This window comes from Danio aesculapii, chromosome 8, assembly GCF_903798145.1.
Source record: "Danio aesculapii chromosome 8, fDanAes4.1, whole genome shotgun sequence".
Classification (NCBI taxonomy): Eukaryota; Metazoa; Chordata; class Actinopteri; order Cypriniformes; family Danionidae; genus Danio; species Danio aesculapii.
This window is the reverse complement of record NC_079442.1, coordinates 3,804,786-3,819,818: the sequence shown is the minus strand read 5'-3', so window position 1 is coordinate 3,819,818 and position 15,033 is coordinate 3,804,786. Positions and strand designations below refer to the sequence as shown.

General features: G+C 31.3%; 1 protein-coding gene across 1 annotated transcript in view; it reads right to left on the bottom strand.

The window, feature by feature from the left end:
* The window catches only part of acsl2 (acyl-CoA synthetase long chain family member 2), a 56,594-nt gene that overhangs the window by 5,333 nt on the left and 36,228 nt on the right, over positions 1-15,033 (bottom strand). Inside the window, exons 10-18 of the mRNA XM_056463028.1 lie at positions 13,871-13,944; positions 11,477-11,554; positions 9,427-9,561; positions 9,217-9,351; positions 7,202-7,297; positions 5,658-5,730; positions 5,234-5,322; positions 3,813-3,929; positions 1,640-1,783 (exon numbers count right to left, since the gene is read on the bottom strand). Of these exons, the coding sequence (XP_056319003.1) occupies positions 1,640-1,783; positions 3,813-3,929; positions 5,234-5,322; positions 5,658-5,730; positions 7,202-7,297; positions 9,217-9,351; positions 9,427-9,561; positions 11,477-11,554; positions 13,871-13,944 (941 nt within the window). The remainder of the gene's footprint in view (positions 1-1,639; positions 1,784-3,812; positions 3,930-5,233; positions 5,323-5,657; positions 5,731-7,201; positions 7,298-9,216; positions 9,352-9,426; positions 9,562-11,476; positions 11,555-13,870; positions 13,945-15,033) is intronic.

Here is a 15,033-nt window from a genome sequence, read left to right as displayed (position 1 = left end):
AAGCATTGGGAGAAGAGAGAGGGGAAGGATCAGCAAAGGACCTCGAGACGGGAATCGAACTCGGGTCGCCGTGAGCATGTTATTAGCGCTGACGAAATCACATGACTTTTTCAAGAGTTCACACTTAGCTGATAATCAATAAAGCGTATTTGGCATGCTGTCCCGGGAGAGAGCCCTGAGCTCGTAATAACCTCGAGCCCGGGGCTCCCTCCTGTTAGAAGGGCGAGAGCGGAGTTCGAGCTCAGGTAGGTCTCGAGAACTCCCCTGCTTGTCGCCGTATGAGAAGTGTAAACTAGTGTTGTTTTCGATGATAATTTGGTTTAGTCGATTGGCTATAGTTTATGTTTTTGGACGGTGGGAGGAAACGGGGGGACCCGGGGGAAATGAGTCTTCTGTGTATGAGTTTTGTTTGATACATTCAGAAAGAGTGTTTTCTTTGAGCGGGTCAAATTAAGGGTACAGTTCATATATCTTACTGCTGTATTAAAGGACACAATTTTATTACAAGTAACCATTTAACTGTCACACCAAGAAAAAAACCAATAGAATTTTTTTATTTATTGCATTTCTTAACTCCTAATGTCGCTAGTTAACACAATCAATACATTTTCCCCCAACACATCCCATAATTTCTAAAATATCAGCTTCTACCAAATGGTTGAGATGTTGGTTTATGGTAAAAGTACCAGAATGAATAAATATACGATAAAAATATGAAGTTTAAGACCAATTTAATTAAAACATAATCAAAATGAAACATTTTTGAATACTAAATCATAGCCATAAGCCATAAAATATTTCAGATTTTCATTTAACACAGTAATATACACGTTTTCTTTTTTTTTTTACAATAAAATCAAAATCAAGTGAATTAAAACGTTCGTTTACAGCGTTTACAACCAGTAAATTGTGCTCCGAAAATGGGTTTCAATAGCGTTTTGATTGGATTATGGACTGTTTTTGTGACACACAACTTTGAAAGGTGTGTGTTAAAGCTGTTATAATCGGTCAGATCTGTGGTTCAAGCGTGAGAGAAAAACAGTATTGTAAGTCATGTTTCTTTTCGTTCAGCTTAATGATGTGCCCCCAAAAAAGAGATTTAAAATAAACAAAACAATATGATGTCTTTTGACTGCATTCCTTAATAACTACATTACACTATACTTGTACTTTTACTTTCAGTACTTGAGTAGTACATTTTGAAATAAACTACTTGCAATACTTAAGTACAAAAAATGTTGAATACTTTAGTACTTCCACTTAAGTATGGTGCTTAAAGAGCACTTTTACTTCTACTCAAGTCACTTTTTCATAGAGTACTTGTACTTTTACTTAAGTCTGGGTCTCTAGTACTTTATACATCTCTGATCATAAGCACGTGATCCTCTCGAAATTAGTTTATAAATAAACCACACTTAATGCGCGTACTGAAATTTGTTCAGTAAAAGTGTTTCCATCATAGTTTATTCTCATCTTTTCTTATCGAATATATCCTACTGACCTATGCATACGTTTTCTTATGAGCATTTTAAAATTGTATACACATCCTGGCGTTTCCATCAACCGTTTTGTAGGCGCATATCCAAAACTGCACACTGCAGTAAAAACACTAGAATAAGGTGAAATGTGCGTTTGGTACCTGTAGACTGTCTCCATGCACAAAGACCTGCAGGACAGGAACACATCGGCTGTAGACGTTCTCCAGCTTCTCTGGAGCGATGTACTCTCCCTGGGACAGCTTGAAGATGTGCTTCTTTCTGTCCACAATGCGCAAAGTGCCATTCTGGAAGAGCGAACGTTCACACGAGTGTTACAGCTAAAGGATTACTCTTACAAAAGAAATATATACACATACAAACAGACCAGAAAGAGTAAAGAAAGTCCGGTAACACTTTATTTTGATGGTCTATTTGAGTATTAGTCGACTGCCTGCTTAATATCTGCTGATACTGCTGCTGAACAGACATTTAACTGACTAGAAGAAGCTCTGCAAGTGCATATCAGCTGACACTAACCCCAACCCTACCAGTCTACTTATAATCTAATGAGAATTAGTCAGCATGTAGATGCAATGTAACTTGAACAAAACACAAGAGTTTTGAAGAATAAGATCAATATATTGTGAGATTCTGAATTTGTTTTTAGTTTGTTTTGAAGTGTGAACAACACCAATAATCATGATTTATAAGGTAACGTAACGATGTTTTTATTTATGACAGAAATGCATATAATTATGCTTAGCTAAAGAAACAGAATCGTCCTACATTAAAACATGTCCATTAAAAGATGTAATGACATATTATGTTTGTGACCTCACAGCAAGAAGGTCTATGGTTCAAGTCTTGGCTGGGTCAGTTGGTGTTTCTGTGTGGAGTTTGCATGTTCTCCCTGCGTTCGTATGGGTTTCGTCCGGGTGCTCCGGTTTCCCCCAAAGTCCAAAGACATGAGGTATAGGTGAATTGGGTAGGCTAAATTGTCCATAGTGTATGTGTGTGTGCGAATAAGTGTGTATGGGTTGTGGCAGGAAGGGCATCCGCTGCGTAAAACATGTGCTGGATAAGTTGGCGGTTCATTCCGCTGTGGCGACCCCAGATTAATAAAGGGACTAAGCCGAAAAGAAAATGAATGAATATTATGTTTGTGCTTTTTAACCTTCTGTGGGTCGATGTTATATTAATGAAGTTATTTGATTGACTGAAGATTTTATTTAAAGTTGGAATTTTAATGTTTTCTATACACATTTTCCATATACTGTTAAAGTCAGAATTATTCTGTTTATTTTTTTCCCCAATTTCTGTTTATCGGAGAGAAGATTTCTTCAACACATTTCTAAACATAATAGATTTCAAGAGTTCCCACTTAGATATGCTTGGCGTATAAAGCAGGTTTGGTATGCTGTCCTAGGAGAGAACCCTGAGCTCGGAGATATTTGAGCCCAGGGCTCCCGCCCGGTCGATAAGCATATCAGGAGATCCGAGATCAGGTAGGTCTTGAGAGCTCCCCCTTTAGAAAAGGGAGGAAAAGGGGGAGATGGGGTGGAAGGGGGGATTCTTCCAAACGAAGATAGAGCAGTAGGGAGAAAATGATCAATTTATAGTAAACTAGGATCACTCTGATTGGATTATTACTGATTACAGATGAGTGGCCAGACGTGCTCAATCAAATCACATGCTCCTCTCAAAATTAGTTTATGAAACTTTACTTAAAAACTCATTTCCAATAACTGATTTATTTTATCTTTGCCATGTTGACAGCACATAATACTTTCAACTAGGAGGATCTATTCTTTTCGCATGTAGTGCATCTGTATAAATTATAATAAATTACAAGCAAACACAAACAAACAGCGCTTTATGGTTTTCTGAAGAGTCTAACAGTCTTCAAGTACAGAAATTGAACAATCAAATGTAAAATAACATGGGAATCATTGTATAAATAATTAAAAAAATAATAATATCTTTACTAAATAATCTAATTCAGGGATGTGGCTATTGCAGATATAGATTAGATTAGATTAGATTAGATTAGATTAGATTAGATTCAACTTTATTGTCATTACACATGTACAAGTACAAGGCAACGAAATGCAGTGTGGTATAGATTGTGGTATAGATGCTGAAACCATATATAGTTCAGCCCTAATGTTTATGCATTCTGGTTATGTTTTTCGGACTCTCCGGTTAACATTTGTTAAGATGTACAAAAATAAGGCAAAAATGCAAGCTGTTAACGAAAAGTTGAGGATTTGCTTGATTGTGCATTACATTTCAGAATGTCAGTGTTGTGAATGTCGTAGTGTTATAAAGTCTCACAGGCAGCCATTGTCCCACGTCTCCAGTGTGAAGCCATCCGTCAGTGTCCAGAGCTTCTGCCGTCCTCTCCTCGTCCTTCAGATACCCCCGAAACACACTGTGACCCCTGATGCAGATCTGACACACACACACACACACACAAAGTCTTCAACGATACAAGAAAATCTACTCATTTAAAGTCTGCATGAATCGAAAGTGGCGACGTATTGTGATGCAGTTCCTAAATAAACAGGAAATTAAATGAGAAAACAGTGGGCGTGGCTTGTTTTTCAACTGCAAGCTGATTGGATGTAGTAAAGTAGGCCTTTAATTTAGAAGGAAAATGGTTTGGGAAGAGTTATTAAAACTGAACAGACTTCTCACGCTCACCAGGGGGTTTAATAATTAAAATAAAAAGAGCTCAGATGCAAAAGCCGCTAAAGCCGCCATTTCCGCCAAAAATGAGATAATGGCATTGAGTGAATTGTTTAGGCACGTCAACAAATAGATTTGCTTCAAATCCTCTAAATCCCAGCGTCAGCGCATTCAGAAATAACAGTTTGTTGGCAAAAGCCGCTAAACGCCACTTGCCTTTGGCAGCAAAAGCCGCTATATCCTGAGAACCAATCAGAAGGCGCGAATCGGATCATATGTTGTCAATGTAGCAGTGCGCTGATAAGCCGGCTTTTATGAGGAGAGCGTTTTATTCCGCTTCCGATTTCGATTTTAGAAGACGGAGTTTGATGAACTGGATGAGCCTGTCCGACTGTCAGTGAATGGCAAATGAAAACGTCCCTTACCTCAAAACTCGGAAGTGCAGCATGCATTCATAAGGTGCTTTTGCGCAGCGATGCAACTTTAAATGAGTCCGATTTACTATACATTAAACTGTAACACCGTTTCACGAGAGACAGAGTTAAGACGCCTTTCTTTTCTCCATCATGGATGCTATGAGGATAAACAAGAGACGAAAGTAGGTGTTTTATGTTTGGAAAAATAATTTCTAATTGCATCTTTAGTTATTTTTCAGCTAATTACACTGTCTTGTCCCATTAGGGGGATTTAGAGGTTTTTGCAACAAAAGCAGAGGTGGATTTAGCTGGTTTTGATGCAAAATAAAATCTAACTTGTTAAAATAACCAAAGAATTGTCTAAAGTGACATTTATGAAATAATGTTATTTTATTTACTGGATAATAACTTTATCATTACATATAAAATGAAACTTCAGAGCCTAATTATAGAAGCCTGATAGAAAATGCTCAGTTACAAAAACAGAGGATCTGATCTGATGGATTTAGAGGGTTTTGCATCTGAACTGTTCAAAAACAAACAAACAAATAATAATAATAATAATAATAATAATAATAATAATAATAATAATAATAATATATATATATATACACACACACAAACTCGCAGAAACACTGTTCAAATACTGACCTCTCCTTCTCCATTCTTGGCGTAGTAGTTCATGTCAGGAATATCAGTGAGCTTCACCATAGCGCAGGGTAATGGAGCACCAACATGACCTGAAACATAGGATTCATTTATTATCTAGGCAAGTTAGGGTACTTGGGTAAATCATTGTATAACGATGGTTTGTCCTGTAGACAACTGAAAAAAATATAGCTTAAGGGGGCTAATAATATTGACCTTAAAATGATTTTATTAAAAATAAGAACTGCTTTTATTCTAGCCGAAATAAAACAAAAAAGACTTCCTCCAGAAGAAAAAATATTATAGGAAATACTGTGAAAATTTTCTTGCTCTGTTAAACATCATTTTGGAAATATTAATAAATAAATAAAATAAGTTTGTTCTAATGATTTTGAACTCAACTGTATGTGGATCCATGAACACAAACCTGCACTCCAGTCACCAGGCATAGAGAAGGTACATCCAGCTGTGCACTCCGTCTGCCCATAACCCTCAAAAATCTGAAAGCATATTCATTAAACTCTGTCAACACAACTGGAGAAAGCATCACAGATTTACCAGAACATTTCTTAAATGATCTATTTAAAAACAACATTAACAAATCCATTAGTCAACATGTTTTTTGTGTTAAATATGTTAATGCACTGTTACAACCAATGTTAAAAGATAGTGTGTGCCTCACACAGAAAACTCTCTCTCATCTCGCTGACACTTAACTGACACTGCACCAGGTTTTGCATGTTTGCACCATACACTTTCTTACAAAAAAACACCATTTATGAAGTGTGCTTCACACAGGTGAGTGGGCTTGACAAACCACTTGTAGAAATACTCATCTCTCTCAAAAAATATTAAACAACTAATAATAAAATATTTTAATAACAAAGTAAGCAAATAAATAATAATTAAAATAATTTAAAAACAATATAAATTTAATATATAAAAAATAAATAATAAATGAAGCAATAAAATGTTTTATAATAATATAATAAAATAAAAAACAAAAAATAAATATTCATAATTAATTAATAAATTGAATATTTTAATAATAAAATAAAATAAATGATAAATAAATAAATGAAAAACTAAGTATTTTAAGAATAAAATAAATAAATAACTAAATAATAAAATAAAAAATGTAATATTCATAATTATTTAATTAATTAAATATTTTAATAATAAAATAAAATAAATGATAAATAAATAAATAATAAAGTAAATATTTTAAGAATAAAATAAATAAATAATTCAATAATAAAATTTAAAAATAAAAATATTCATAGATAATTAATAAATTGAATATTTTAATAATAAAAGAAAAAGCTAAAAAATTATGAATAAATAATAAATAAAATAATAATAAAATAAATTAATTAAATATAAAATAAATAATAATAATAATAAAATATTTTAATAACAAAGTAATAAAATAAACAAAAATAAATTATAATTTTTTTTAAATAAATTTAATATATAAAAATAAATAATAAATAAAGTAATGAAATGTTTTTATTATAAAATAATAAATGTAAAAATTAAATATTAATAATGAATTAATAAATGAAAAATGTAATAATAAAATAAAAATAAAATAAATGAAAATCTAACATATAAAAATAAATAATAAAGTTTTCAAATATTTTAAGGATAAAATAAAATTAATAAATACAAAATAAATAAAAATAAAATAATAAAATATTTTAATAATAAAATAATTTAATAATACATAATTAAATAAAAATAATACAATATTCTAATAATAAAATAAACAAATAAATGAAAACAAAATATAAATAAATAAATCCCCTAATCTAGCATGTAATTCTCTAATCACTAACTGTGTATGATGAGCACCTCCTGAGTGTATTGCCTCTTTGTGTTGAATCACTGAATGCCTTCTCAATTGTAAGTTGCTTTGACCAAAAGCATCTGCTAAATGACTAAATGTAATGCAAATGTAAAGACTCTGACCAGACAGCCCAGGGTGGCTCTGAGGAAGGACAGCACAGCAGGAGAGATTGGTGCAGATGCGGTGAGGATGAAGCGCAGATTTCCACCTAGACTAGCCTATAATGAATAATAAAAAAGTAGGCAAGTCATTGTATAACAGTGGTTTGTTCAGTAGACAATCAAAAACAAATATTGCTTAAGTGGGCTAATAATATCGACCCTAAATGGTTTAAAAAAAATTTAAAATTGCTTTTACTCTAGCCGAAATAAAACAAATAAGACTTCATCCAGAAGAAAAAGTATTATAGGAATTACTGTGAAAAAGTCCTTGCTCTGTTAAACGTTATTTGGGAATGAAAAAAAAAAATACCTGTAGAAAACACACTCTGACATCTCCCTGACACATTAACTGATGCTGCACCAGTTTTGCACATTTGCACCAGATGCGTTCGTATAAAAAATAAAAATAAATAAATAAAAACACCATGCATTTATAAAGTGTGCGGTGAGTGGGCTTGACAAACCACCTGTAGAAACATTCTTCTCTCTCAACAAAAATTAATGAGTAAATAATTAAATAAGTAATTTAAAAAATATTAATTAAAAATAATTAATTAAAAATAAAAATAAATAATATATAAAAATAAATAATAAATAAAATAATACAAAATAAAAAAATGGATAAAAAACATATATAAAAATATATATAAATAAATATATTATATATATATATATTAAATAAAATAACACATTATTTTAAAAATAAAATAAATAAAAATGAATAAAAAGTTTTATTTATAAAAAAATTTAATTATAAAATAATCAAAAAATTATACATATATATATATATATATATATATATATATATATATATATATATATATATATATATATATATATATATGTATATATATATATATATATATATATATATATATATATATATATATATATATATATATATATATATATACACACATATATATATATATATATATATATATATATATATAAATGAAAATAAAAAATGATAAATAAAACAATTAATTAAATTGATTAAATATTTTAATAAAACAATTAATTAAAAACATATAAAAATAAATAATAAAAAAAATATATATTTTAAAAATAAAATTAATAAAAATGAGTAAAAAGTCTATAATTTGTCAGTTGGCGTTTCTGTGTGGAGTTTGCATGTTCTCCCTGCAATCGCGTGGGTTTCTTCCGGGTGCTCCGGTTTCCCCCACAGTCCAAAGATATGCAGTAGTGTATGAGTGAGTGTGTATGGATGTTTCCCAGATATGGGTATATGTATATATATATATGGGTATATATATATATATATATATATATATATATATATATATATATATATATATATATATATATATATATATATATATATACATACATAATTTTTTCGATTATTTTATTGTTTAAATATTGAATTTTTTTATTTTTCATTTATTCATTCATTCATTCGTTCATATATATATATATATATATATATATATATATATATATATATATATATATATATATATATATATATATATATACACAATAATACATTATTTTAATAATAAAATAATCTAAAAAATAATATATAAAAATAAAAAAGAATACAATATTTTAATAATAAATTAAATAATTTTAAAAAGTAAAAATGAATTACCACTTTAAAAGTTGCTTTATTATTAAGGTAGCATTATCACAAATGAGCACTTCCTGTGCTGAAATAGGCAAGTCATTGTATAACAGTGGTTTGTTCTGCAGACAATCAAATAAAAAATATTGCTTAAGAGCTTTAATAATATTGACCTTAAAATGGTAATACAAAAATCTAACCCTGCTTTTATTCTAGCCAAAATAAAACAGATCAGACTTTCTCCACAAGAAAAAATATTACAGGATATACTGTGAAAAAGTCCTGGCTCTGTTAATCATCATTTGGGAAATCGCAGGGGAGCTAATAATTTTGACTTCAACTGTTTATATCTTTATTTTTTTCCAAAAACACCTCACGAGTCTTCTACCTGTATCTTATTGAAGATGAGTCTGTCCCACAGGCTGTTGTTCCTCACGACGCCACTGCTCAGTTCTGCCTGTTTCCTCCTGACAGCATAATGAAGGATGACTCTTTTCAGCGGAGACGTAACCGAGCCCAGAATCTACACACACATTCACGACATCCATCACTTTAACACAGAGACTCAATCCTTCAAACGCTGATGTGTAGTACAGACCTTGTCGTAGATGCGGTTGAGTAATCGAGGGACCACAGGGAAAAAAGTGGGCTTCAGGGTCTTTATGTCATCCATCAACAGAGAAATATCACCCTGGTAAAAACCGACCCTCGCCCCATGACAAAACATTGACACCTGAGGGAGAGAGGAGGAAAACATTGTCCAAACATTGACAAAACATCAAGATAACTTGAATTCCCGAAGGAGAGAGAAAGAGATACAGTATAGTAGGGGTGTAATGGATCAGGGTTGATCCATGATTCACAACCCACCGTTCAGAACGCAGGTGACCCACGGATTAATAACTGTTTTGAACTTGTAGGTTAATCCAACATTTATAACAATTGCAGAGAGATCGCCTCCCGCCTCATTCAAATCACGTATATGAAAGCATTTTGGCTGATGACGGTAAAAGTTGTGGTGGGACCTAAATGCTTTCTTAGGCTATTAGTTAAAGGTGTTTTCTATATCTGTTTGTTTCAGTGTGAAGCTGCACAATTAATCATTAAAAGATTGTGATCTCAATCTCTGAATGACCCATAATATTTGTATTATATTTGTAATATAATCAGTGGTGTAGTCCTAAAAAAAAAGTGGTGTACTATTACACCCGACCCAAATTTTAAATGAAAGTAGGCAAAGAAACTACGAAAGTCAATGTTTTTTTAATTCATTATATATATATATATATATATATATATATATATATATATATATATATATATATATATATATATATACATGTATATATACATACATATATAAACATACATATATATATATATATACACATGTATATATATATATATATATATATATACACATGTATATATATATATATATATATATATATATATATATATATATATATATATATATATATATATATATATATATATAAATATGTATATATATAAATACGTATATATATAAATACGTATATATATATATATATATATATATATATATATATATATATATATATATATATATATACATACATATATACACATACATATATATACACATATATATATATATATATACACATACATATATATATATATATATATATGTATATGTATATATATATAAATATGAATATGTATGTATATATGTGTATACACATATACATATATATATATACACATATATACACATATATATGTATATATATATATATATATATATATATATATATATATATATATATATATATATATATATATATATATATATATATATAATTTTATTATTATTTTTATTTTTTTACATCAGTTACCTGTAATTATTAACTTCCACGAAAGGAAAAACAAATATTATGTCAATGTTGTCAACAAATTTGTTTTAAAGGTAGATGCTAATAGTCTAATTCTATTTAATGATTTGTGTTTAGCTAATAGTGCAAGAAATCATTTAGTTGACTTGTCATGGTCTTTGAAAAACTCCCACGAAATTTTCTGGGGACCCATTTCAACAAATTAAGATGCAAGCTAAAAAAACATTTGGTATACAGTTAAAGGGGATGTGAATACACAGAAACTAGGGAAGTTTAATCAGAAAAACGAGTGTATGCCGAGGTTATACGCCATTATTGATCCTCAGAAGTGGTAATACCCAAACAGCTAGTGGAAAAAAGTAAGCATAATGAGTATACGTGCGTATAGCAAGGACTGCACCACTGAACATAATGTAGCTTTGGTGAACTAATTTTGAATTGGAAATGTAGACTTGTAATATTAAACATATTCATTTTCGTTAATGTTACTTTTTACATTGTTAATGTTAAAAAAAAGCACATGTACAAATGAATTCAGTTACGTAAACCTAGACTGTGATAATAATGATGAATCCAGGGGCGTAGCGGACATTTTAAAAGAGGGGGGGGTTCAGCTGTATGAGATCATATGTTCATATAATTATTAATCACCTGTTTCTAAATGGTCTGTCTCTAAAAGTGAGGGGGACGGATCCCCCCGTCCCCCCCCCGGTTGCTACGCCCCTGGATGAATCAGACTGGATTAATAGATATTAAAAGAGTCAAGTTTACCTGGATCATGCGCTCAAACATGTGAGCGAGCGGCAGATAAGAGATGGACACATCCTCTTGACGGATCACGAAGAAACCCTGTGAGTGTGTGTGTGTGTGTGTGTGTGTGTGTGTGTGTGTGTGTGTGAAAGAAATAAACAGGATTAAAAACAACACTGTTTTTAGCCAAACTAATACACTCAAAAATGTATTTTGCTGCTTGTTCAAGCTACTTATTTACATTGAATTAAAACAACCCAATTCTAGAACAACTTAACTGTTTTATGTTCAGTCCGCTTAAACTTGTGAAATGTTATTACATTAAATTAATAGATTTGTATTGAGACATTTTTCAGGTTATTAATTAAACATTTTCCTATGCGTAGTACTGTTAACATGGTCACACCTTACAATAAGATTTTATTAGTTAATATATTTACTAGCATAAACTAATAATGAACAATGCTTGTACAGAATTTATTAATCACGATTCAACATTTACTAATGCATTATTAACATCCAAATCCATGCTTGTTAACATTAGCGAACGCCAGTGGTGTAGTCCTAAAGAAAAGGTGGTGTACTATTACACCCGACCCAAATTTTAAATGAAAGTAAACAAAGAAACGACGAAAGCCAATGTTTCTTTGAATTATTAGCTATATATATATATATTTTTTTTTTTTTTTTTTTTTTTTTTATTTATTTATTTATTTATTTTTTTTTTTGGGGGGGGTGTTTTTATTTACATCAGTTACCTGTAAATATTAACTCCCACAATGAAAGGAAAAATAAATACTTTGTCAATGGTGTCAATGTAAGTCAATGGTTACAGGTTTCCAGCTTTCTTCAAAACATCTTTCGTGTTCAACAGGAGGAAAAAAAGACAAACCGGTTTGGAACAAGTAAAGGTCGAGTAAATGATGACAGTTTTCATTTTTTGGGAAAACTACCCAATTAAAAAGCAAAAAAAATTAACAAATTTGTTCGTTTTTAAGGGAGATGCTAATAGTCTTATCCTATTTAATGATTTATGTTTAGCTAATAGTGCCCCCCTCAGCAGCCTCGGTGATTGGCTGTATGTATACAGTATGTAGCTTATCTAATCATTTTAATACTGAAATAAAGAGTCAATCAAGATAGTTACAACAATTTAGTTAACTTTCATTTAAGTTAACTCAATAGGGCCTGTGCATACATGGAAAGACAGCTTTTTAACTTACTTTCTTTACTGGCTTATTACTTTACATGTAATAGGTTCCTTTAAACATCAATCAGCCATTATTTTTGATTGTCACATCCGTGCATGCTTGTTTTAAACCAAGCTATTAGGAGTCTGTCTTCTGTTGTCGCTATTATATACTAGTAGTTACCCTTTTAAATCTCATACTGTTGTGCGATTTATGAGTAGTCTTTGCCTCATCGTTTTTAGTGTTATATATATATATATATATATATATATATATATATATATATATATATATATATATATATATATATATATATACATATACATATATATATATATATATATATATATATATATATATATATATATATATATATACATATACATATACATACATACATATATACATATATATATATATATATATATATATATATATATATATATATATATATATATATATATATATATATATATATATATATATATATATATATATATATATAGTGTCGTTCCCTGTAGCGTTAGGCATGATTAAGACAAATGTGAATCACTGTTTTACAGGGGCGATTTTAGGATTTTCATTTTAAGGCGGATCAGTAACAGATCCTTTTGAGGTAAACAAAGAAAAATGAATATACATTTACACACATATACAATTTTAAGTAAGAATTTAAAATAATACACTAAAATTAGGGAAGTTTAATCAGAAAAATAAGTGAGTATACTGAGGGAACATGCAATTATTGATCCTCAGAAGTGGTAATACCCAAACAGCTCGTGGAAAAAAGTAAGCATACTGAGTATACGTGCGTATAGCAAGGACTGCACCACTGGCGAACGCACCATGAACTAACAATGAACAACTGTATTTTTGTTAACGAACATGAACAGATACTGTAATCAATGTATTGTTTATTGTTTGTTCATGTTAGTAAACGCATTAACTAATACAACCTTACTGTAAAGTGTTACCATTGACATTCATTTTTGTTCACCAAGAGAACAATTTTGTGGTTGTTTTACCACACAACCTGCATTAAAGAGCAACAAAGAGCCTGGACTAGAAAGAGAAAGAGGTCTCATGGGAAACACAAGGGCTCTATTAAGAGAAGAAACAGAAGGAAGAGGAACAGGACAGAAGATAAGATGAAAGAGATGAGGATTAGAAGGCCAAATGTCAGGATAAGGCAAAGAAAGCAGATTCGAGAGCTCTCTGAACTCACCTCCAGGATCTTGATGACCGACGAGGTGTTGGAGGCGATGTTGCCGTGAGTTATCATGGCTCCTTTAGGCTTTCCTACATCACAAAACAAACACGTCTGTAATAAACACCACAGACATGCTATGATATTCAGTGGCTTCAATTTCACTGATCATTCTATGGGGGCATGGTGGCTCAGTGGTTAGCACTGTCACCTCACAGCAAGAAGGTTACTGCTTCGTGTGTATGTGTGTGTGAATGTGAGTGTGTATGGGTGTTTCTCAGTACTGGGTTGCGGCTGGAAGGGAACATATGCCGGAATAGTTGTCGGTTCATTCCGCTGTGGCAACCCTTGATAAATAAGGGACTAAGTCGAAAAGAAAATTAATGAATGAATGTATGAGTGTGTGTGTGTGTGTGTGTGTGTGTGTGTGTGTGTGCGTGTGTGTGTGTGTGAACGTGAGAGTTTATGGGTGTTTCCCAGTACTGAGTTGCGGCTAGAAGGGAACATATGCCAGAATAGTTGTCGGTTCATTCCGCTGTGGCGACTATTGAAAAATAAGGGACTTAGCCGAAAAGAAAATGAATGAATGTATGAGTGTGTGTTTGAAAATGAGTGAAGGCATGGGTGTTTCCCAGTACTGGGTTGCGGCTGGAAGGAACATGCCGAAATAGTTGTCGGTTCATTCCGCCGTGGCAACCCTTGATAAATAAGGGATTAAGCCGAAAAGAAAATGAATGAATGAATGTATGAGTGTGTGTGTGTGTGTGTGTGAACGTGAGAGTGTATGGGTGTTTCTCAGTACTGAGTTGCAGCTAGAAAGGAACATATGTCGGAATAGTTGTCGGTTCATTCCGCTGTGGCGACTCTTGATAAATAAGGGACTTAGCCGAAAAGAAAATGAATGAATGTATGAGTGTGTGTTTGAAAATGAGAGAATGCATGGGTGTTTCTCAGTACTGCGTTGCAGCTGGAAGGGCATCTGCTGCGTAAAACATATGTTGGAATAGTTGGCAGTTCATTCCGATGTGACGACCCTAGATAAATAAGGGATTAAGCTGAAAAGAAAATGAATGAATGAATGTATGAGTGTGTGCGTGTGTGAATGTGAGAGTGTATGGGTGTTTCCCAGTACTGGGTTGCAGCTGGAAGGACATCCACTTCGTAAAACATATGCCTGAATA